Below are 26149 nucleotides of genomic sequence, written 5' to 3'. Positions count from 1 at the left end.
TCTGTTCATCTGATAGCCAATTGCTCCTTGTTTCCCAGTGGTAGTGAAGTGGCATCTCTTGAGAGCTCTGGGATAAGTGATTGAAGTGTTCAGCTTTCTGTCCTTTGCAAGACTGGGCAGTGACTGCTATCCATGGCTTGAGTTTCTCAGCATAATGTATTTCCTCAATGTATTGAGACCTAGAGGCTTTGAATAATCTTTCTTGCTTTTCTGTTGGGGTATCAAACCAACTGATAGACTTGGTTTGACAGGGAGTTATTCAGGTCATCCCAGTGGGTAATTAAAAGTAAAAATAAAAAAAGAAAAGAAAAACAGATAAGCAGATGACATGATCCCAGTCAGGGACTAAAAGGCTACTATTACAGAACAGGTAATTTCAAACCCAGTTTTCCTTAAATCACTATTCAATACAAAACATCACTAGCTTGACTGAAAGTATATGAATGGGCCAGCCACTGCATGGATTTGCAATAATTAAACCAACCTGCATGGTGGTTGCAGGAAATGCAGTTGACTTTGAAGTACTCTTACAGGGAATGTGACATCACAGTTGTGATCTTAGGGAAGGCAAACCCTTCTGGATACTCTCACTGAGTCTAAATTCATGAGGCTGTTCTTTCCAGGAGTGGTATCTAAATGTCCTGGATCACTAGAGCTTTCTATATTTTAAAGACATTTTTAAACTTTAAAACATAAATAGAAAAGTTTTCAAACTAAAATATTATATTCAGAGATCAGTTTCTAGATTTGTGTAGCTAAGAAAAAAGAAAACAGCCACAAAAAGTCTCTTATTTCCTGGGAGTCATCTCTGTGTAGAGGGATTGGCAGGGGTTTTCTTCAGCAAAATACTGTAGGTGGAACTTTTTACCACCTGCAGGAGCAAAAGTAATAGCTACTGTTACCAACATTATTGTCAATGACAACTTACATCCTGTGTTACCAATGGCTTCATCCAGTGGACAAGATGCTTTCCCTGGTAGTCCCCTCTGGAAAAATAATACTGTAAAGCTTGTTTGTTCTTTATGGCTTTGTCCTAATCAAATAGGTACAGTGTTAACTTTGTTGTAAAGTCAACACTATCGAAAGGAGAGTTTAACTTAAGGTCATTGTGCAAAACTGTAGCTATGTACTCCACTGCCTTCAGGATTTGTTTCTGTTCTGTTTCTCCTAGGCATGGAGAGTCTGTGAAGATAATTTTGAAAGTAATAAATGACAAACAACTTTAAAATCATAGAATCATTTAGTTTGGAAGAATCTTTAGCAAGTCCAAACAGCATTCCCAAGTCCATAACTAAACCATGTCCCCAGGTTCCACACCTACATGCCTTTTAAATACCTCCAGGGATGGAAACTCCATCACTTCCCTGGACAGCCTGTTACAATGTTTGATGGCCCTTTCAGAGAAGAATTTTTTCCTGATATCAAATCTATATCTCCCATGCTGCAACTTGAGGCCATTTCCACTCATCCTGTCACAGGGTACTTGGGAGAAGAGCCCAGTCCCCACCTGGCTATACCCTCCTGGTTGTAGAGAGTGATAAGGTCTCCCCTGTACCTCCTTTCTCCACGCTGAACAATTCCAGTTCCCTCAGACACTCCTCATCAGACGTGTGCCCAAGATCTTTAAACAGCTTCATTGCTCTTCTTTGGAGTATCTCTCTTGTAGTGAGTGCAATTTAAGGCCCAAGAGAACTTCTTGTTTTTCTAGATTTTTTACAAATATATTTTATGACCTTTTTTTACTTGTCAGATGCTAGCTGAACAACAGGCAGCAAACAAATATGTCAGTCTAAGTGCCTGCAGCTTTGCTTTCAGTTATGGAAGAGGTTGATTCTTTTGAATCTTAGCTATTAAAATCATCTCTGAGTCTTGAGATAGTATTTCCTTGGCAAAGGTAGTAACAGTTCTTTTTAAATGTTTCATTTTCTGCTTTTTTCTGTTTCTTGCTAAGAAAGCAGCTTCTGCAGAGGTAGTTATTTTACTCATAGAGATAATATCCTCCAATCACAGAGTGTACTTTGCAGTAAGGTTTGAAAGAATAATTTAGTACTGTTGACTTAGCTAAGAATCTTCTGCACCACATATCAGAATTCCTTCTTAGCAAGTCTTCTGTCATTCTTCCTCACTCACATGCCCAATCCATATCTTTACAGCAAAATGCACCTGCAGTTCTGTTTCACTCAAAAGGCAAATCTGGCTGTGTAAATCAGTTTGATAAGAAGTACGGTGTTATTTCATGGTGTTATTCCATGGTGTTATTTCATTATGTAATAAAGCTAACAGAGTGTTGCCCATACACGTATTTAAGTACATATTTTTGGACTAACATGACTGATTTGATGGAGTACTGTGGCACTTGGACAAATGCAGGAGACTTACCAGAAAGATATTACAAAGGGTACAATTTTGACACTTTAGATATCATGTCTGTAGAAGAGAGGAACAAGCCTTCAGTGTCTGTTTTATGGTTTACTGAAGTTAAACCATGTGTGTTTGTGTGTGCTCATGTATATGTGCATTTTGTGTGTATAATATGTATCCAGACATTGAAAAACAGATTTTATATGCCTGCAATATCTACTGGTGTAGTAAAAATACTGGCAAGCATACTTTTCAGAAGGAAAAATTTAAAACTTGTACTTTTTCTTTTAATGTATCAGGGTATATATTTGTTCCTTCCCATTGTCCTGGTTTGTACATGCTTTAGATTTGGGTGATTGTTTTCCTATTTCCTTTTTTAAATACAATTTTCATGGGGCAAATTTTACTTCATTTTACTGGGAGTACCACTTCCTGTACACCATAAGCACTAATGGAGTTTGAGACAGCATCTAATAGGGAGCACAGTTGAGTATTACAATTGCTGTAATGAGTCAGGTTTCTAACAACCATGGAAATCCTCTTCAATCATATTTGCAGATCTAATATTCAAGCATAAAAAAATTTTTAGAGTAGCATTTGCAAAGACAAACTTAGAGGTTATTCCTTTATCTAATTTCAGCATACAAGTCACTCAGAGGTGTTTAGGTAAAAAAATAGCTTGTCTAGCTGCTTTAAAGCCATGTGATAGATGTAAACACAGAGATTGTGAAAAGGTGGGGAAGCACACTGAATGTCTGGGTTTCTGAAGAGTAGTTAGAAGCATTTTAAAAATGCCTTTGCATATTAAGCATATGTGAAGTTACATTTTGAACTGACCACTCAAGTCTGACTTAGCCTAAAGCTGTACTTTCATTTGAAACCAATGTTATATTTATTTTGGGAGCATTTTATCGATTTCCGAGATTGTCACCATCATTTCTGTTGTCATAAATTGTATATATCGCTCAATATTCAAAATAAAAACCAGCAATTCCAAAACCCTTTGATAAAGTTTTCAGTTGAAATCCTAGAAGAAAGCAACAGGAGAAAGGAACAGACCTAGGAATGTGATACAGCTGAAGTTAGGTCTGGCCAGAAGCCAAGATTTTCTCTATTTGTGTTCTTAGCACGTAAAAGCCAAGCTGTTTGGAAAGTACACATCTTTGAGTAGAAATGGAAGATATATCCATTTCCAGAGTTACTGCAAACACAAGAAACAAATGCAAAACTAAGGAAGGGAAAAACCTTTCTGGTACTGTTGCTGCTGTTGGGTCTTATATTTTTTGTCTGAATCTCAGAGTCACTTGTGAAAAAATTATACAAACAACTGGCCAGTTAAATTTGGTATTCCAATGTACTTTTGAATGTTGCCTCCTAATAACAAGACCAAGTTGAAAAAGCTTCTAATTTCATTTACTTTGCTTATAGATTATGAATTTATTTGGTTTTTTGGAAACTAATGATAAAAATAAGTTGTATATCTGATCTGTAGAAGTCTTATTTGTCAGGATAATTTTGTGTCTGATTATCATTTGTTGTTGTTCTTTGTATTCCATTGTTTAAAGTGTAAATTTTAGCCCTAGCAAAATCTGCTGCAGCATGGCCCTCTGTTTTACAGAGTCATCTTCCCTTTTGACAGCTTTTCTTCTATGAAATACTTTCTTATTAAACTTGCTAAGGAATTTTGATCACGTATGTAATTAATTCAATTTCCTCTGTTTTTACCTTTGTTTACATGAGTGCATTTCCCCCTTCTCTGCATTCTTTTCCCTATTTTCTAATTCCCTTATCATTTTTCTGAGAGGCATGTATAATATTTAGTTGCTTCCAGCAGCATTTTTATCTATGAGTCTGTGATTTCACAGCTGAGAAAGAAAGAATCTCTGTCTTTAGGAGAAAAATTCAGGAAATTCATATTATTTCATCACTTGCTTGAAAGATTTATCTGAATAGTTATTAAATCAGCATTTTATGAGGGCTTTTCTACATGAGAAGTCTTTAGTTTCTTATTTGTTTACCTCTCCTTTTTGACATACTGTTGGACATAGAGCTCCTAAATGACAGATAAACCTCTTAAAAATCACCCTTGCTGTTTTAACAGCATTACTCTGTGATATCCCTAAAATAAAAGCTTTGATAGAGTCTCTTCATATTTAGAATGGATACTGAAATCTTACTGGAAGATTTAGTATACTTCAATTTTAAGTTTGCCATCCCAAAAAGGGTTTAAATATTTTGTATTTGTGAGGCTTGCATGTAATTACTACTGTTGTAGGTGGAACATCCGGAGTGGAGGGAGGAGAGTGGAGAAACTGCTCCAACTCCAATATTTCTCATGCAATATCAGTCTGATATATATCATCATATGAGGTAGAATACAAGTTATGGGCAGAATCCAGGCACAGAATCCTAGTCTCTCCCTGCTCCTGCTTAATGCCAGCTGAACAAAATTAGTAGTAGTATCTTTTAACAAATGACTGCAAGAAAATGCTTTATGGAAAGAAGACTTTACATTAAATGTAACAATATTAGATTTTTCTAAAGTGACTTCACTTCCAGTTCTGCTCAAAAGACAATGGTGTTATAAATTTTGATCATAGCCTAATGAATGCAGGGACAGAGAGTAATGGTTTGAAGGTGTTTCAGATGTGGCTGTCCTCTCCTTCCTTGTGCCCAGTCAAGAATATTCTATTTCAAGCAGAAATGTTTAATATCTGTCACAACAATTCTTGATAATCATTAGGGAAATCTTCAAATAAGTTGTCATATTGACAAGTCATCTCATCTAATGCATGTGTTTGAAAACACAAAGGAATGTCTGAGCCAAAACACAGGTGAAAAAAATAACTTGTGAAATGGGACAGTGCAAGTCCCAGGGAGTCTTCTGTGCCAGTAGGAAACTACATAGCGTGACAGGTAATAAAATTTCATGCTGTAGAGGTGACAGGTACAAAACTAATGCAGAGCAGTGTGTCATTTTCCTAACTGTGTTCAAGACAAGCATGGGCTCCTTCCTGAATTAGCATGTTTAGAATCACAGCTCAGTAGTAGCACATGACAGTAAAGAGAAGATAATAAAGATAACAGAATACTTTGAAAATATCTATCTTAGAAAACAGAGGAAATTAGTTGTTGGAGGAAAATAAAAATTACTATTTTTATGGTTTATTTTTGTGGGTTAAGTTAACAATTTTAAAAGTACAGAAGTTCTGTTTTCAAGAGAATTTCAGCTTCTAGAAGCCAAAGTTTCATTCACTTAAATGATTTTCAACCTTCTTAATGCCTAGAGCATATATAGGAATTTGAGTTCTCAAGTCACTGAGAAATTCTTGAGGCTTGAAATTTTACTAATACCCCAGAAGAAAATAATGAAAACTAATAAAGGCAGTAGATACAGAACAATCAAAGACATGGTGAACACTGAAGATGGGTCACTGTGTCAGTGATAGGAATTACTTACAAAACTGGGTTAAGCATATTGTTAATACAGCCAAATATATGTTGATATGTAGAGGATTAAAGAATATAAGTAATATTTACAGGCTGGTGGTTTATACCCTAACAAGTAAAAATTTAAGAAAATATTTGAGAATTCTCTAAATACAAGTTCTAGCATACGTATGTATAAAGAGCTAATCTCCTCTAGAATTAGAAGGTTATTTTTGTCCTCACCTTTGTATTCCCAGGACAAGAACCATTAAATTTCCTAAGTGGTTAAAAGATGGACTGTGTACTAAAGTAATACTAGAACTCAGGCTGTTTAGTTCAACAGATGTTCTTACAAGATCACTTGATTACCTTCCAATTATACTGAGCCACATGGAGAACAAGCTGAATAAGATTTCTATTTCAGCAGCAATGCCTATGTATTCAAGTTAGACTGATTCAGAGGGTAAGTAAAGCATAACTTTAACAGTGATAGTAATTAGTTATTAGGAAACTAAATCAAATGCTTTGATGTTCATTTCAAAGAGAGATTGGATATTTATTTACAATTCAAACAAAAGCAAGTTCAGGGAGGTTCTCATGCTATTTTAAATACTAAATCTTAAAAAAAAAAAAAGAGAGTTATTTCTTCTGGTTGCAATAATCTTTTAAGTATTATTTCACAGAAATAAATTAATTTTTATATTATTGTAGTGGACACTACATAGTAGAAGCATAAAATCAGAACTCTAGTACCAGCAGAAATTATACACCAGAGCTTAGCATTGTGCTAGAAAAGATTTTGGATTTTTGAGACTGCTGTCTGTAACACTGGTGGTTAAACCAGAATCTGGAATAATTTGTGAAATCTGAAAGTTTTTTGTGTGTCACTTCATGACGCAGGGACCCTGTTTTGAGAAATAAAGATTGCCTTTGTTGCTCCAGCAATGAACAGAAGAGAAAATGAGAGACTGAAGCCGTTTTAGGAAATGGGTTTCTTGGGAAGCCTATCAGAAAGAAATGGACATATAAACTTTTAACCTGAATAATTCAAGTATTTTTCTATCACTTCCTATCAACATTAGTATGCATTCAATCTCACAGACCCTCTTTATGAACTATGAGGAGAAACATGGCATGGATTTACAAGATGATAAAAGAGGATTTAAAATTTCATGTTAGCAATGACTGTGGGCATGTGTAACAGTAGTGTAGGGACATTGGCCCAGTCTTCTTCACACATTCCGCAGTCAGATGGGACATGAGTGTGCACAAAAGTGATCTTTGAAATGTCAGACTGAAGCTGCCTTGTGCAGGATCAGCTGGCCGTGAACTGAGAAGGGAGGTTGACTTTGTTGTTGTTAACTGTCCAGCCAGCTGATATGAAGAAATGACTCAAGAGTCACATAGTGATGACTGTGGTCCATTTCAATAATGAGTATCTGATTTCAGTCTTTTTTAAAAGGTATATTTAGAACTCTTCATGTCCGATGAAGATTCTTTTACATTTTACATTTAATTGCCCTACATTTAAGAGTATAAATACATAATTTATATTAATTTCATATTTCTGTTACAAAGGACACTATCTAAAAATATTTTTTTCACATAAAAACTGACTTGGAAGAAGTATATGTAAAAGGTAATGCTGCTTTCAAAATTGGAAATTCATAAGAAATCATTAATTGTTTAAAGCCGGTCCTGATAGGAGTAACTTTCTCTGTTTTGGACATTTTTTCTAATCCTGCCTCTTGTAGCGGGATATGAAGCTTCTCATGAATGAAGTGGCATCTTTATTGACTATGGAGTTATAAAATTAGGATAATTACAGCTCTTTCCCCCTTGAAGTTAAGAAGGTGACAGTTATTATGCCTTGAGATTGATTTCCTGAATAAGCAGCTAAAAATGTGAGTAAAAATGTTTCAATGGGGCCCATCTCCAAATATTTTCCCATTATCTGTGGTCCTCCTTCCAAAACGTCAAGTTGTTTTAACACTTCATTTTGCTTTGTTTTGAAGTCAAGAGTAAAGAAGTTTCTCCACAGACACTGCAAGGAAAGATGAACTATGCTTTGTTGGCATGCCCAGTTGAGCCTAAATCCTTCCATAACTTTACTCTTCATTCCTTGGGAGAAGCCCAACCAAACTGTAAGAGAAAGATGTTCCCATGCACTCCCTTTCTCTTCCATTGGCTGCCTTGCAAAGAGGAAGCATTTCCTGTGGTGATTTTGAATCTCTAGAGCCACCAAGGGGGACACAGCTGGGCACAGAGCTTCCCTTTGACCCCAGGAGACTCTCTCCTTCTGCTTCCTTTACCCTCAGGAAGCCAGATGTTTTTAAAGAAGAAGGGACACAGAGCTTCCAGAACACTGCGGAGACAGGCCTACCAGATTGGTGAGCACTGTTTTTAAACCACTTGGGACGTTGAGGCACGTGCATGCTCACAGGCAGGCTCGGCCAGGTGTCTGTCAGGGAAGAGCTTGGAGCACGGATCCAACCAACATTTGCCGTACAGGAGCAGATGGTGTTTTATTCTGTCCATTAAATGGCACTGCCTTTTCAGTTCAGTTCTTATGCACCAGTGCACTGTAGACTTACATGGCTCCACGACATTGATAAAATGAAAAAGTTTACATTATTCATCAGTAGCAGCAAACATTTTTATCCATCAAGGCTTTTCCCTTTTAAAAACTGAGCAAATTAGGAAAAATCCTGCTTGAAGGTAGTAGTGAAGTCCAGGGAAGTCAATGCTATGATTCTTCAGTCATAACAGAAGTTGGACTTCAGTGATCCTCATGGGTCCCTTCCAACTCAGGATGTTCTTTGAATCTGTGATACTGCATACTCAGTTTTCCACCACTATGCTGATCATCTCTAAAGCAGGTTAACTGAAACATTCAGGAAATTTCTAAACTATGCACTATGCATTTTTTCCAAAATACATCTGCAATTATATACTACATTTTACTTAGGGAGATGGTTTAATAACATAGATTAATTTTCAGAACTTGCACTCCAACACAGACAGGCCCAAGGAGCTGGAGTGATGACAGAGGGAGAATAAACTACCTGTCATTTGCTCCATTAACAGAAACAATGAGTTTCTATAGTTTCACTCATGTAGGAAATAAAAATAGGTAGAAATGGAATGAAAATCCTATTGAAGACTAATACCTGAAAACTTCACATGTGAGGGCCCTCACTGGGGTAAATGGCCCAATTTTTGTAAGAAAAAGCTGGAGGATTGGGTTATAGATTAATGTTTGCTTTGCATACAGGAAAACAAATTGCTGTTCTCATGTCTGAGTCAATCTGCCATAGCCTTAGCTTTCAAAAAAATGGTTCTTGTTTAGCAATTAGTTATTTATGCTGAAGCCAGGTTGTTATAAATCTAGGTCTTCCTCATGTAATGGACTAAGCCTTTTGCTATACTACATATCCAAAAAAAACTTAATTTATGAGAATCTGCAGTATTTAAAACATTTTAAATTAATGTAAAGAACATGATACAGACTGTCTACTTTATCTGAAATTACTTAAAAGATAAAATCTACCAGCAGGTGATGGACTTGGAATTCCTCATACAAGTCAGTTCACACCTCATTGCTACTGCATAAAAAATGAAATGAGCCTTTGGTCTCTTCTAAGCAGTGTGAGGGAAAGCACCAACAAAAATCAGCCCCTAGAATAAGTCTTCCTACCCAAAGCATGAGCAATAAAAAATGCTTCTGCTTCCAGAGCAGGAGAACAGGCAATGGGCATTTTGTTATGTTAAAAATGCCTTTGCGCTTGAAGAAACATGGTCCAGTATCGTAGAAACAAATGAAGTTCTAGTTCCTTCTACTAACTAGCAGCTGTCAAAAAAATCAAGTTGCTGGTCTTAAATAGGATAAGTTTTTCAGTTTCTTCTTTTCACTTATTTCTAACACTATAGTTTACACTTCATGGGGAATTTGCATTTTTTCAGCAAACAAAAAATGATGCCATATTTCATTTGGTATTTTCTAAAAAATAACTATTTGTTTTAGGACACACCTGATGACAGAGAACTTTTAAAGGTCTTTTTATATTGTCTCTAACCTGTGGGTTCCAAATCATTTTTGTTTTGGAGACAGACATTTTTCCAAGTGATTAAGTTATGATTCTATAAAGGGTGGAGCTTCTTAGAGAAAGCCTTCATTTTGAGGCATTGCTTTAAGGGACTGCATTTCTACCTGCCCTAGAGACATCCATACTGTAGATCAATAGCAGTTATACCAGTTTTCAGGGGCAATGAAATCCCTATGAATTCCTTTTAAATTTATTTAAAATTTACTCTTACAGTTGAAGCTAAAGTAAAATGAAAAGGTAAGAAATTCTGTGATTACAATGCCATTTCACTATGTGTCAGATTTGGTGATATTATTTGCTATATGTAAACAACTGGTGCTAGTTACATCCATCATATATTTTACTTTCAGTTGTGTCAGTATATGCCAATTCGCATTTCATGAATGCTCTAGTTGAAATAATAAACCACAAAAAAACCATAGTTGTCCTTCAGACTCACCAGTGCACCGACATCTTTACCAATGCAATGCCAGCAATGTCTTTGGCATTGATTATTATATTGTGTAGTGTAATCTTCAGTCATATTATTTCAGCACAGCTACAACTGTTGAATATTTTCTACTCCAGAAGTGAAAACATTTCAATGAATCCATATTGACTCACTTCCTTTGTAAAAAGGAAGATGAAATAAAAATCTTTACCTGTGTAATCCCATCCAATTTCTTAGAAAAATGAATGGATTTCTGGTAAGTGTACTGATAAGGTTCATTATATTCAGCCAGCAAATAGCCAGGGATAGTTTTTTTAATTAGTGGAAACCAGCAGTTCTCAGGCTGCTTCTTACACTCAGAGGACACACACTATACTGGATTTAGAATGAATTAAGTGCTCATGAGTTAGTACAATAGCACACGTGAAGACAGCTGTCGTTAAACCTTCAGTCCTGTTCTTTTACCATTTGTGGAAAAAATTACAATTCACACTGAAATGCTTGCAGCTGAATGTACACAAGCAGCAGACAAGGATGTGATTCCTTCACGCAGGAAATGTGCCTGTACTATATAAGCACCTGGCTTCTGTGCATGAGACTTTTTCCTGTAGCACTCTCATGGCTATCTGTTTTTCTGACCTCTGATCTTTTATCATTCTGGCATATATAGAGTGGGAGTCTTCTGAAGCAGGAAGGAAACAGTGGAGGAAAATCAATTATCATCCTGATATAGAATAAAACACTGAAAGCATTAGACAGCTGAAGACCTCTAATTGAAGGCATCTAATCAAAATCCCTACAAGTTCATATAAGTAACATGAAAAAGAATATTCTGCAAAATAACATTTATATTTGCAGCAGCAATTAAAGCAAAAAGTACCAAAGAGAGATTCTTTAATATTGCTGTCAAATAGACAAAACTTACATTATGTTGAACAAGCCAAAAGCTGCTGTAATTATTCCAGCTTTCCTCACAAGCTGGCCTGTTTTCTTAGGGAAAACATACTGCATCTGTTCAGAGTGATCATGGGAAATACCACAGAAGGTAAAAGGAAGATACATTATGAGAACATGATGAAATACACTTGAGAATTTTGAAACAAATACAGTCTCAGAAGTGTGTCCATATGTTACTACATACACCATCAAAATTGGATTTTCTTCTGCTTTCAAAAACCATACTAGTCAAAACACAGAATTCCTATTACCATCAAATATTCATTCATTGAATTGCATTCATTGAAATGTATTCATCGATTTACATGCAATATTATATTCTATAGAAGGTGGATTTTAGTTGGCTAAAAATAATGGCATCTGTGCACCATTCTGCATCCTGCAAATTACTGATATGCAAAATACTCTTCTTGGCCATGAGGTGAGAAAGTGGGTGACAGACTGTCTTTATGCCTCGCTGCATTCATCTATTCATTTTGAAATCTGTCACCTCAGCTGAATGAGCAGTTTAAAAATTAGAGTTAATCTTGAAATATCAAATCCATATACCATCTTTCCTCAAGAAGAAATGTCATTGAGCTTGATGAGATCTCTGAGTACAAGTAGTGTGCTGGCTGTTTGATGAAAATTTTAATTTGGCAAATTCTTTGTTATTTTGGAAGCAGAACTAGAAGTTTGACCGGGATCTTTGCATGCAAGGTGAATTTCTAGCGGGTCTTTGTACTTCAATTAAACGTATTCTTCTGGAACATGTCTTTAGCAGATAAGAGACTTTCTAACATGCAAAAGTAGTACAAAGCACTGTTGCCAGTTTGTGGGAACATATCCAGAATGTGCTAAGCTCAGGGCACCTGCAGTTGAAGTTTACAGTCAACTACTATAGTTTAGAGAGCAGCTAGTATACTTTGGTCTCTATGTGATTGTGCAGGGTCAATGCTAAGCACTTCAGTTTTCACTGTGTGTCCAGGAATCTGTAGCTCCTCAGAATTTGTGAAGAATCATGTCTTTCAGCATATAACTCAAATACTTGAGATACTTTCAAATAAAGTAAAACAGCAGGCAAGAAAGGTTGGCCAGCTCTGCTTTTGAACTCACAACTGACACTTGTGCATGCATCTGGTGCATTATGGTGCATGTGTATCTTTCTGTATCTGTGTCCAGTATCTCTGTAAAGCACACAGGTTCAAGGTGCTGACTGTGATGGTGCATGAACACATTTTGCAAGTATAGGTAACCAAAAGACCTGGGTTTATAAAAGCCCAGGCTGCTGCATAGAGAAATGCAACAACCACAAATGTTTCTGTTAGTCACACAATAGTAACAGCTGTATATGGCAATGGGCAGCAAGGGCTGGAAGTGACTGTCAGGTAACAAGGTTACATTGAATGAACGAGACTTCTGTGACAAAGAACATGTTGGAAATGGGCCTGGAAATTAGTAATGAACTATGGGGTTTGTACTGTGACAATGGTCTGATAAGTCAGTCCTAACTAAACGTTCTAGTTCCATTTTAACTGGGATCTCTCATTTTACTGCAGAGTGGTAGGTGATTTTTTGAACATTTTCTGTTATTTGTTTTCTATATTAAATTATAAAACTGAGTGATTTAATTGCATGTATCAAACTGCTGCTGTTAAGGGTTGTATCACAGAAAAAGCTGACAGATTGGTAATTAATGACAGTGAAGCACAACAATAGGATCAACAAAAGTGAATTAACATGTGTTGATTTCTATGTGAAAGAGAAAATTACACTGTAATTTAGGGTACTTCAAACTGGCACTTAAAACACAGAGAATTCTTTGGTCTTGACTATAATGTAGCTATTTCTTTTGAGAGTGGAAAGGAGAAAATTTACATGCCTAATGTCTACTTTAATGAGGCTTACATCATTTTCTTGTTCAAGCTCTTAAGCTTTCTTGTACATCTTTGCAGTTCAAAGATAGCTCACTTGATGGCTCAAGTGTTGAATAAGTTTTCCACAAACTAATTTTGATAACAAGAAATTTTCATTAAATCCAGAAGGTGTTCCTGCTGTACTGCCATCCTGCAAGTCCTCTCTTCAAATCAATGAAAACAAGTGCCAGCTGCAATGTCACACATTGCATACTTGATGCTTGCTACTGCCATTGTACAATAGTTACTCTCCAACCAATTTCCAGATTGTACTACTCATTCTGTTCCACAAAACGGAACAAGAAGGATCAGGAAACTGGGATAGTAGAGTAGATACTCTGTTTATCAGGCTGACAAAATTAGCAGAGAATATAAAGATATAGTTTAAAAATATATGCACTCTTTATGCAAATTACTATGCAGCTTCAAAAATGTATGTAAAATACAGATAATATTTATGCAAACACAATCTGCTCCAGGTGTTGAAAGAAAGTTTGGATTTGTTCCTTATTTGTGTATATGCATAGTTTCATAAACTGTATGCAGTCCTTAAATAACAAGCTTTCTTCAAGGTATTAACAAAAGATCATCAGATATAATCTGAATCATATCTGAGTATAACTTTTTTAATAAGTTGCAGCATGTTAGAAAAACACATTCACTTTTTGTGCACAATGTCACTCTGACTTTGAAAATCACCAAATGAAACAGAGTAATTTTGCCATCTGGAAATGAGACTTCCCATCAAAATCTACTTTACATTGATTAAGGTATTCACCATTATATTTGAGCACCTGTTACAGTTCTGTCCATGAAGGAAAAAAAATCCAAGAATAGCACTTTGACGAGATATTTTAAAGGATTTATTGTAGCAAATTAGACCATTAATCTAGCTAATCCAGTATTCTGCTTCTGATTTGTACCTGATCAGACAGTGTGTGTTCTTTCTCAGCTTCATGGCAATTTGTCACCTGTCTTTTAAAACAATCTTGTTGTGCTATACTCAGATGCCAAAACTATCTTGTCTGTTCTTTCAGAATCTAATAGTTTTCATTATTTATTCCCTTTCCTTTTATTTCCTTTTTCAATCTAAAGGAGCAGCTGTTCAGTGTTACACAACAAATGAAACAAGAAGTAGTATCTTGTTATCTGATTATATCAACTCAGTGTTAATATGCAATTTGAGTAATAACTCTCTGCTTTAATCCACTAAAGGCAAGGGAAATGTTCACTACAGTGTTGATTGAAGACTGCAACAGGGGACTTCTTTAAGGAGTGTTTGGTGCTAATTGCAGAGTCATGGAACTACTCATCTTAAGTACAACATAAAGTTAAGCAGACCTAAATGACAAAAAGAAGTCTGCCAAAAATGTCAAAAAATAGACATTTTCTGCAACAGCAAGGGAGGGAATTCTGTCTCCTTTTTTCAAAATAAAAACCAAACATAATTATTCAGTTTATTGCAACAAAATTTCTATCACACCTTTCCTTTTGAAAGAATTTTATTCATTCTGTAACTATGTTAAAGATGATATGCAGTGCTATTGCCTGGATAAGTTGTAGTGGTAGAATTTTTTAATGCCTTGCGCTATTCAGATGGTAAAGAAAAGAATTTAAAAATGGTGAAAAAGAGTATATTATACAGATCATTGTACTGGAAATTCTAAAAATTTCCACCAAGTCCAGTAATGTTCAGCTTTTTACATGACAAAATAAAAATACCTGAATGATGAACTAGTCTAGTGTTACACTGTCCTCATAAGGAAGTAAGTGAATTGAGCCCTCTCCTGGTTTGAGTTTAGGCTTATTTGGAGGAGGAAGGGGGTTTACTGAAATTTTTTTTTAAGTGATTTAATATATATACAAATACATATATATATATATATATATTTCATATGTAAGTAGCTGCATTTCCATTCTATTTAACTTTAACAGCAATTAAATATACACTTGTTTGCTTTTTACTATTCCTTCCATTATTCTCAAACCACAGCTGAAAGCAAGCCCACTTCATTATCCAGAATTAGCATGTCCCCAGACAGGTAGTCTTTCTACCTATGAATAACTTTTAAATAATTAAGCAAGATAAAATGAACTAGCCTGGAACAAGTTCAAGATAAGGTCCTCAGCTCCATCATAACCTACTGAGAAAAATGTACTGAAAGCAGTCTTAGGCTGCTGATAGTGGCACATGTCTGACTGCCGAGCCTCAGGAATGCCAATATCGACCTATGTAATGAATATGTATTTCTTGCTGCATTCCAAGCAGCCTCATTGGCAAGGATTAAGGAATACTTAGATCTTGAGAGACTTTTCCTATTACAAAGTCTATAATAATCTTAAATAATATCTTGTTGCATACAGATACTACTTAGATGATCAATATGAGACAATTGGTTTTGAAAAAGTAGCCAACAGCAGACTTACTTCTTTCTGCTTTGCTTCAATGACTACTGAAAATTTTGTGCTGGGTTTTGGAGAAAGTAATCCCAAGATTTTAGAAGGGGCAGCTGATAAAATGTCTCAATATCCTAAAGAACAAAGGAGAAGGTTTTGCTTGAGCCTGGTTATTTTCTCCCAAAGAAAAGAGTTTAGGTATTCTTTGTAGGCCATTAAGAGCATCCAAGATACCCAGTACCCAAAACAATAGTCATGATAGCATGCCACAGTACTGCAGCCACTATTTCCTCTGAAACAGGAGCAGTGTATAATTCTATCCTATTGATTGCAGTCTACAGCAATCTGTCCTTCTTTCTGCTGTCTTGTTGCCTACCTCTTACAAAGCAATCTGACTCTAGAGAGGGGTGTAACCCAGCATAGATAATAAAGTTGTGTAGGGTGACTACACTGTGATGCCAAAGAACATGGTGCTTCAGTCACTGGACATTGTGGAGAAAGAGTCTTGAGTCTTTCTGCCTGTAAGACATAACCAGGGTAGAGGACACCAGAGGGCTCTCTGGTGAGATGAGGCGTGTGCAAGGTTGCATGCACTGAGCTATTTACTCGGTGAGGGAGTATGGTCATTCTTGCATCACATAAATTGTAATGCACACAGCAGCATGTCATGCTAACTGCTGCTTATATTTTACTGAACCATGGGCAAAGAAAGGATGTTCAGAGGAAAAGATTTTTCTTTCTGAGACATTTGGAAACACACATTTTCTGGTAGTCTCTGAAAAGTCAGCTAGAACTTGCATAATATTCCTAATTTTTGTGTTTTCAGCTCAAACTTCAAAGTTATTGCTCTAGCTCTACTTTCAGATGAAATACAGCCCAAGCTCTCAAAGGATAGCCCTCATACCATTTTCAGCCTGCATTCATCACCCACAATGGCATTTTGTAGCTGTAGTGTGGCATTTACCTGAGGTGCTGTATTCCAGGTATAGGCCTTCATACAGTCACTAGCATTATGGCCCATTTTTTCAATGACATTCTAAGTAGGAACAGCCTTCCATGAAAAGCTTTCAGGATCACTGAACTGAAAGCATACTGTTGAAGAAGCAATACATACAGTCATAGCAACCGGTCAACTTCTGGTCAGTTCACAAAATGTTAAATGCAAAGTATGAATTTAATATATTGGAAATTGGTTTTAATTCCTTTGGACCTGTGTGAGTTGTGTTACTGAGTTTCTCCACTGTGTGCCTTGAAGCTCTGTATTAGCATCAGTACTGCTCTTAAATATTGAATGCTCACATCAAAGTTTCCAGTTTAGATCTAAAATGGAAAGAAAAGAGTTAGGACACTGATTTCCTTCATAGTTATGCTCTTTGTACGGAAGAATATCATAGCTCCCATTTCACTGTTTCTCATGAAGGTGAATAGACCTTTTAACAGCATAGATTGTGTTTTTGCAAGCTGAGGTGAATATGTACAAGTGGCTTTGCTGCAGAGCCCTCTAACAGAGAAGAGAAACAAAGGATTTACTTCCACTCTTCACTGATCAAAATTTGAAGTGGAGCCTCATCCCCATTTTTGCACACATCAGATAAGCTAGACAGGTAATACTGCAGCGTGCTTGGTGGTCAGTAATTTTCATGTGTCCCGTGCCTTTATATATCCCTGTCAGTTCATCTAAGTCACAATTTGTATTACTACCTATGGTGCCAATTACATACTATTAGACACTTCTAATAGCATTCTTCAATCCCAGTCTAAAGTATCCCACTGTTCCTGTTGCAAACTTTAAACAGAAAGGTGCCAAACAGTGCGGTGTTCCCTTAATGAGATTGCAGTTGTTGATTAGAATTGAACAGTGTGGAATCTTAAGAAGGAAAAGATCTTGTGTTATTCTCTTAAAGCAAGTGGTATATGCATCTGTATGTATGCACACTGGTTTATATTACAGCTCATAATAATTCCATGCCACTAATCTGCTTGCCTGTTCTTTCCTGTAGCCCGGATGATTTACTGAATGCACTGAATGAGGGTATCAGCCGTGCTGATGTGATCATTACATCAGGAGGTGTATCTATGGGGGAAAAGGTATGCAAAATTTAAGTTTGACTTCCTACAATATATGTAAGAATTTCAAACGAGAGTCTGTCATCCAAGCTACCACCTTTGTATTCATGTTTATTAAAAAGGGACCTTACTTTTATTGGAACACTTACATATGAATTAATTAAGAAAATAGTCTTCAAAGCTCATTCCATTCATTCTGGTTTTTGTACTATAGTTGACATGGTAAACAGAGAAGCTTTTAATTCTTGATGTAAGTGATTTACAAATGTGTTTTTATATAAGGAATGATTTATGTAGATGAGGAAGGTGCTGTGTTAATAGCACATTAAGACAATAGACTTTCTTTTTAGAGCAGGTAAAATGTAGATAGAATTAAGGTACTTTGATAGTACTTCAAAAAGCAACCTAAGTATATAAATAGCATTTTTTTTACTCAGCACATGTTTCCTGAATGTGCCAAAGCTCTATCTGTTACAAAAATAATTTTATCATGTTTTGTGCCTGATAGTCCTACAGACAATACATATGAGACCCAGTGAACTGATATATTTGCCTTTTGAATCATTAACAGAATTGTTGATTGAATTCCTGTTGATTATCCCTGTGCCAAAACCATCAAAGAAAATAGGGATACACAGATGCTGGTGGGGCATAGATGAACCTGCAGGACATTTAATAATCATGACTTATGCGAAGGAAAACTCAAATTGCTTTTTGATCCCAGGCTGAATCTGTGAGATTGGCAGGTAAAATAAACATATTTTATAATTAACAGATACTAAAGATAGTCATCAGGAGGTGGGAAACATGAGTGCTGGTTTTGTTTACTTTTCTGAGTAGAAATCATATCATTGGATACATAATGAAAATGGATCATTAATTAAACCAGTGCAAATAACTTTGAAATCTCCCATTGTCTCCAGTATGCCTAGAAAAATAATCAAGGACAAGTACTGGTCTTTAAATTGGGAATGTGGCAACATAGTGCAGACACAGTAACACTAAGAAGTGGCTGAACTGCTGAATGGTGTTACAGATATTCAGACCTTTGGTTCGTTTCTCCCCAGTATGAATTTGAGGCAACAAGACTAAAGTCAATAGCCTGTAGTTCCACTGATGGTCTGCCCTCTGATATGGAGCTTTCTACAGTTTTAATGAACTAGCTGTAAGCATCCAAATAATAAACGGAAAGTAAAAGAGGGATTAATGCAATTAATAATTGAGAATTAACACCTGGCTGAAATGAGTTTCTGCTTTCCAAGTACTTGGACACACACATGCACAAAAAAAGGGCTAACTGACAGGGAGTTTCCGATTTACTGCTTTCAAAGTCTGTCTTCACAGATGACTGCTATGGCCCACGTCTTTAGCCTCACTAAACACAACAGATAGGGTACTACATCTTTAGGCACAGCAATTGTCAATAAAGAGTAAACAAATAATTCCATTTGTTTTAATAACTGGATCAATTGTGTTTATACAAAATCATTTTGCTTGAACTCATTCACAAGCCACACACAGTTTTTCCTTTCTAAGGAATGTTAAACCCAACCGCTGTGAATTAGACCATTAGACCTAAGAAATTACCATAATTACAGTATCCTAGAAAACTCTGATTTCTACAGTACAGTATTGATTTCAAAAGCAGTAGGAGATGTCTAAATCTACGACCAGATAGCTACTATGGCAAAATTTAAATAACTTGATCATTTAAAGTCTTAGCTTTGAATTGCAAAGGGTTTTTTCCATCTTTGACATAGAGAATGTTTTAGTAGTAGGTATTTGTGGGGTGCTCTAAGATTCTGATGCTGCAGATGAATTTTAAGGAAATATATGTCCTCCTGGAATCAGGTTTGGCACCTAAATGAATCTGTTCTTTACTTCTTCTTTTCCAAAACATTTTCTTTCAAATGCTGAAAATTCCCCACTGGGCTGTAGCACTTTCAGGATATGCAAATTTTCATCTTCACTTGATATTAATTAATTGCTTTGAATGCTTAGATTATGTAAATCCACTTTGATGTTACTTAATTTTTTTTTTTTTTTTTTTTTTTATTAAACAGGACTATCTTAAACAGGTGCTGGATATTGATCTTCATGCACAGATTCATTTTGGCAGAGTTTTTATGAAACCTGGGTAAGAAATCTTTCTGCTTAGGCAGCCTAGATGGAGGCTACATCCTAGTGAAGTGCTTCAGTATATTTCATTTTTCCAAATATACTATAAACCACAGGATAGATATATGTGGGAAAAGCAGCAAAATCAGTGCTCTTCAGATTAGTCATCATCTTTATGGGTGAAATTAACTGGAACAGAGAGAGTATTTTTATCAGTAAGATATTTCTCTGATAGCTGTTGCAAATCAGGTTTGCGGACTGGTGGGAAACCAGCATAGTATAAACATTGCCACAGCCTTCAGTGCGATCACAGAGGTCACATTGACATTACCATGAAATAACCAGGATATATAAGGATATTAAATGGACAGTTTGCTTAAAGAGTATCTCGTTTCACTTCAAAATTTGCATAAATTATATTCCTACTAACAGTTCCTTGAGAGAGGCAGAACTATAGCTAATTTACTAAGCTTTGTCTAATTGGCATATTGTGCATAGTATTTTTAAAATAAGCAGAGTCCTTTATATGTTTAGTTTGTCTCAGAAAACTCTTTCAGCATTGCTTTTCTGTGCTGTGGCACTGCTTATCAGTGAGTCTGAAAGTGCTCTGCAGAGAGAATGAAAATCAGACATACCGAAAACAGAGAGTTCCCTTTTCTTCACAGTGCAAGAACTGAAAGATGTCTGCACCTCTGCCCCCCTCCCTATAGAGGGCAGTTTGTTTGCAAGTTGGGTCAGAATGGTCCAGCTACACAAGATCAAGCACAGCTTTGCAGAATGATTCCCTCTAGCCCAGCGCTGTTGTCACGGAGCAGAGCTACAAGTGGGTGTTTGCTGTGAAAACAGACAAATACTTTCACTGTCTCTGCATACAGTCTGGTAAAGAACTGCGTGTGGGCTTGGTGCTTGTGCTGCTCCTGCCACCACCTCCTTTCCACAAAAGAAATGACTGAGACTAAAAGCTTGTTTCTTCCCGTGGTGGATGTAGCCCAGGCATGGAAACTGCTCACTGCTTCTGTCATATGGCTACAACCGATGCAGGGAAGTCCCAAAAGCAGAATCTGCACTCCAGTCTCTGCTTCTGACAAAAATAGATAACTCGATTTAGAGAATTCAGAGTATTAAATTCTGGTTCTGGCTTACTTGTAAGTGAACATAATTTTTTCTCCTGATCAGTCCTCTGTAGACCTGCAGCAATGAACTTTTAATAACTAGCTGGAAAAACTTCAAGAAATGGGTTTTTTCCCTTAAATGTCCCTTTTGAACTTATGCCATGAGAAATTTATTTCTTATTGTTACCAAAACATTTGCTCATCAGTTCTTACTGAGAATGTAAGCACTCTCTTTTTCCTTAGCTATAGTGCAGTAGGAAATACTGTATCTTGGATTTTATTAACTGAATCTTAAAAGACTGTAGATTGTGGTTACTATATTGGGGGAAAGAAATCCCTTGAGTAAGTTACAAGAGGGAAATCAGAATTTGTTGTATGCCTGTGTTTGATGTGCTTCATGAGTGCAGGGTAGTGCTTAGGATTTACCATCCCTCCACTTGGTCTGAAAGTTGCTGAGCTCATGTGAGGTTATCTTGTCTAGCTGCATTGACAGAAGGAAACACTGGAAGATTCTACTACTGGTGGTGCTGAAGTGTCATACAAGAATTCAGAGTTTCCAGTAAATATGAATTAGCAATTCAAGTTTTTGTTCATTGGTTTGTTTTTGCACTGGTTCTAACAGTTCTAATAGTTCCCATCATGTTAGAGGCATTTTAAAACAGGAACATCAAACACTAACTTCCCCTGGTAAGATAGGATATTGATGAGCCTTTACACATACAAAACTAGGTAATAATGATCAAAGTGCAGTAAATCTTCAAAGTTGTAAACTGTCATCTGCTGGCCAGTTGGAAGTGGTCAGCTCAAGATAAAGCCAAGGAAACTAGCCTAATTATTGCTCCTATGGTATAATTTCTAATGTTTGTAAGGATTAAACTGACATAAAATGAGTCCCTTTTCTTTGCCAGCCATATTGTTGAGCTGTCACATTACTGTCCTATTTGTGTAACAGTACTAGCCCTCACAGCAAGTCACCAAAGATCACTGAGCAGCTCTGAAAGGCAAGAAAGGGTTCTTCATTGATAGACCTGGGTGTTACCTGGCTGCAGCTTTGCCCGTGGTATCTGAATTTGTTCATCTGCAGACCAGCTACTCAGAAATACTGCTTCCTTGTAGTAATGTTGTAGAGAGTGGAGTAAGAGAATTAGAATCACCAATGTTACAAAAAACTGGAAACCTTTATATTAAAAACAAGGACAGCTCTGTAATTGCATAATTCAAGTAGTACTTCATTGTTAATTGGCTTCTAGCATGAAGACAAAATTTAGATTTTTGGTTACTAGTTCATTTCCTTTTAGATATTTCCTCTCTAAATTTGTGTACTTAAAACTTCAGAGTTGAATATCAAGAAAAATTACTCTGTCACTATAAAGAGAGGATTATACCTCCAGAATAGAATAACCAGCAGGTTCTAATGAACTTCGAAGAGAGAGATGTCCTGGTTTTTTTTATTTTCTTTTCCAAATGTTTTAAATAATACAAATATTGTTCAGTCAAATTCTAATGCAGGTATTAAATAACTTTCTTTTTCCATAGCCTGCCAACAACTTTTGCAACTCTGGATATTGATGGTGTAAGAAAAATAATCTTTGCGCTTCCAGGTAAGAGGTTTTGTGGATTACTTTTGTTGCTGTACATAGATGACAGACATGAAACAGAATAGTGACACTTCACAGCACCTGTGCCTGATGTTGGCACCTAAGGAAGGTACCTTTAAGATTTTCTCAGAAATTTACAGAAGATACGGACTTACAAGGATGTGCTAAGGAGTTCTTTTTTGTCCCTGTCCTAGAGAATTTTCTGGTACAGATCTTAGGATTTCTTCCATCCAACAATTTCCTTATATTTTTCACAGGGGTGTTTTTTCCTACAGCTCCCTGCACCTTCACCATAAATATTCTGTGGGTGTAAGTCAGTGCATCCACTCTGACATACTGAAAATTAAGACAAAAATGAGGGAATGCCAAGAAACATGTCACAGAATATTTTTGTTTATCATGCTCATGCTGTGGAACCAAAAGAGGGCAGTACGGCTGCAGCACTGCTGGCTGTGTGCCCTGGGGAAGCACTTGTTTAGAATAAAGATTTCATTATGGATTTCTGTCCTTCTAAATGAGGAGGAATTTATTTTATTCTTGTTGCTCTGGCTTTCCGTGAATTTTGACTACACGAGCAATCCTGTTCTTGATAAGCTGGTGGTTTTCAGATGTATCTCTAGTGCTTCTACCCTTTCTTGCTTTAGCTGCTGCACTACATTTTCTTACAGGGGAGAGATCAGTGCAGCATCCATCTGATAATAGTATTTGTTTTAAAACTGTTGTCTAGGGAAGTCCAGATATGTAAGACAGTGGTGTTTGACAGGTGGTCATACACCTCTCTTGTGAGTCAACAGAAAATATATAAATCAGTAGGATTCTTCTCAGAATTTGTCCTAAAGCATTTTGCTACTCTGTTAGGGAATTGAAAGTTATTATTCCCTTGGTGTCTGGGAACCATTAGTCATGAATAAGCAGCCCTGTGAGGATAGAGCCAATACCTATGCACAATTAACTCTGCTCCAGCCCCAGACAAATGTAGGCATAGTACAAAGGCAGTAGAACAGAGGCAAATGGTAAAGCCTGGGGAACATGAAGCAGTTCTCATCAGAACAGGACCTCAGCACACATCATCCAAAGTGTAGCTTTCAACAAGTGGTCTTGCCACATGCCCCTTGGTACACACCACTGCAGTCTGTACTGTATGAAGTGCATAGCATGAAAAGCTCTGTAGAGTCCTTTAAAGTGAAATTGCTATAAAACCTAAGTTCACTTTCAGCATTTCAGAGTAAACCAAGAGGGCATCAGCACCAACTGTTCTTTGTCCTACAGGCAATCCTGTGTCAGCTGTCGTCACCTGCAATCTCTTTGTTGTTCCTGCTCTGAGGAAGATGCAGGGTATCCTGGATCCTCGGCCCACCATCATCAAAGCCAGGGTAAGAAGCTTGTCCTTTATTTAAAAATTTTCAAGATGTTGAAACACAGCTCTTTGGGCTCTGAAAGACTGTTGTGTTTGTGGAATCTGAGCCCTGGACTAGTTCTGGCAGTGGAAGGCAATTCACACAAATAGAGGCACATTCTCAGTCTCTGTTAATGGTAATAGTAATTTTTTAGAGTTAGATTGCCATCTAATGGAGCAGGATATATAGATGTGGAGACAGCCTTTGCCAATCAGGCAGGAAGGATACTTTCCTACTTAAAAAAGACATTTGTTTTAGGCTATGGTAAAATTTGCATAATAATATGCAAATATCTAGAGCTGGATAGTTCTGTATTAGCAATAAAAAATACAAACTTTAAAGCCTTTTTGTTTAGTTGTTTATATAAAAAACCCACATGACCCCCACCCTAAGCAATATAAATTCCTTAAACTCTTCCCACTTTTCTAATAAATCATGGATACTGTAACTCTATTTAATATAGATTTAAAGCATGTTATTATAATGTATTCTTCTTCTTCTATTTTTTATTTAAATAAAGTACCAAGGCATATGTCAACTTTTGTAGTTTTCTTAGTGTTCTTGGCTATGCACTTTTCTCTTACAGCTTATCCAGTGTCTCTCTTTGGCCTTCCTCAAGCATCCAGACTTTATCTCACAGCAAAAATATTCTAAAAGAGAGCAGTTTGCAGTGACCTTCATTTTTGCATGTATTTGCCATTATGAGCTATTGCCTGTATGTCTTTTCATTTCAAAGACTGGCCATTTTCCTTTTGTCAGAGCTAGCAAGAATTTAAATGCAAATACCATTTTAATCTTTATGTAATGTAATCCAAAGAGACCAGGTTTTTTTTCTGGATAAATACTATCTCACTGAAGGAACAGTTTTGGAATATTCCACTTAATGCATGTAGGCTCCTTCGGATATTTTACAATATCACAGTTGCATTTCCTTAAATACTACAGACTCTTAAATACTGCAGCCTCTGCCTTCTACAGCTTTTAATCTTGCACTAGACACCATCTGACCTCAAAATGCAAGTTTTTGAAAAGACTGTTTTTAAGGGAAAAACAATTGAGCACATTATTCTATTATCTTAGACAGTACAATATGAATGCATGACATGTTCACCCTTTCTTTTTTAATCCCACAGTTATCATGTGATGTAAAATTGGACCCCCGCCCAGAATATCATCGGTGCATTCTGACTTGGCATCACCAAGAACCACTACCTTGGGCACAAAGTACAGGTCAGTGCCAGTCAGACTGACAGACACACACAGCCTTGCCCTCCTAAAGATGTGTATGGGAACAACCAAGAGTGTGCACATGTTTTTTTCCTAGAACCTATTTTATGCAGACTGATTTGCTCACACATTTGTGCACATGCATACACATACATTAGTACAAAATTCAGTGCTGATATGGCTGTCAATTTAACTATTAAAACATCCTTTATTTGAATAACCTGCCTTATACACACACATTACATGTGTATACTTGCATATGTGCATACACTCCTTTTTATAAGCATCCACTAACCTTACTTGCAGGCACATTTGCTTCCTTTTGCTGTTGTACATGTACTAAATGAACACAAGCTGGGGCAGAGATAGGCTCAATACAGATAAGTGTGATTTTAGCTGAACTGGAAGAGTAGAAAAGATAGCAAAGGCTCTAGAAGTTCTTTTAAGGCAGACCAAGGATTTATTAGTCATGTTTGCCACCTAGGAATACTTCTGAATACACAGCTGCAGTTGAGGTAAATACTAGATTTGAATACTGGTTTAGCTATATATTGCTATAAAGCAGACTGTGACATTTTTGCAAGAGATTTAGGTCCTTAACTAATTGTCTTTTTGCTACATCCAAATTATTCAACAAAAAGCACTATATATGGGTCTCCAGAGGGAAAATATTAGTTCTGTTCTGGGCACCTCATTACAAGAAAGTCATTGAGGTGCTGGGGGATTTCCAGAGAGGGGCAGTGAACCTGGTGAAGGGTTTGGAGAGCAAGTTCTATGAGGAGTGGCTGAGGGAGGTGGGGTGTTTAGCCTGGAGAAAGGAGAATCACAGGAGCTCTCATCACTCTCTGTAACCACCTGAAAGAAAGCTGTAGCCAAGTGGGGTAGAAACAAGTGACAGGACAAGAGGAAATGGCCTCAAGCTGCACTAATGGAGGCTCAGATTGGACGTCTGGAAGAATTTTCTCTTGAAAGGGCTGTTGAACATTGGAACAGGCTGCCAAGGGAAGTGGTGGAGTCACCATCCCTCAAAGAGTTCAAGAAAAAACTGGACATAG

General features: G+C 36.7%; 1 protein-coding gene across 21 annotated transcripts in view; it reads left to right on the top strand.

The window, feature by feature from the left end:
* The window catches only part of GPHN (gephyrin), a 269974-nt gene that overhangs the window by 242304 nt on the left and 1521 nt on the right, over window positions 1–26149 (top strand). For 16 of the 21 annotated variants that reach the window (XM_077784089.2, XM_085580343.1, XM_085580345.1 and 13 more), the window contains 6 exons: window positions 8109–8180; window positions 17576–17663; window positions 19706–19779; window positions 22409–22473; window positions 23740–23843; window positions 25001–25097. In XM_077784089.2, the coding sequence (XP_077640215.2) occupies window positions 8109–8180; window positions 17576–17663; window positions 19706–19779; window positions 22409–22473; window positions 23740–23843; window positions 25001–25097 (500 nt within the window). The remainder of the gene's footprint in view (window positions 1–8108; window positions 8181–17575; window positions 17664–19705; window positions 19780–22408; window positions 22474–23739; window positions 23844–25000; window positions 25098–26149) is intronic. The other 5 variants (XM_031505004.3, XM_031505003.3, XM_085580339.1 and 2 more) reach the window with 1 other exon arrangement.

This window comes from Lonchura striata, chromosome 5 (assembly GCF_050655825.1).
Source record: "Lonchura striata isolate lonStrDom1 chromosome 5, ASM5065582v1, whole genome shotgun sequence".
NCBI classification, from domain to species: domain Eukaryota; kingdom Metazoa; phylum Chordata; class Aves; order Passeriformes; family Estrildidae; genus Lonchura; species Lonchura striata.
The sequence above is the reverse complement of the archived record's forward strand: the minus strand, read 5'-3'. Positions and strand labels throughout refer to the sequence as shown.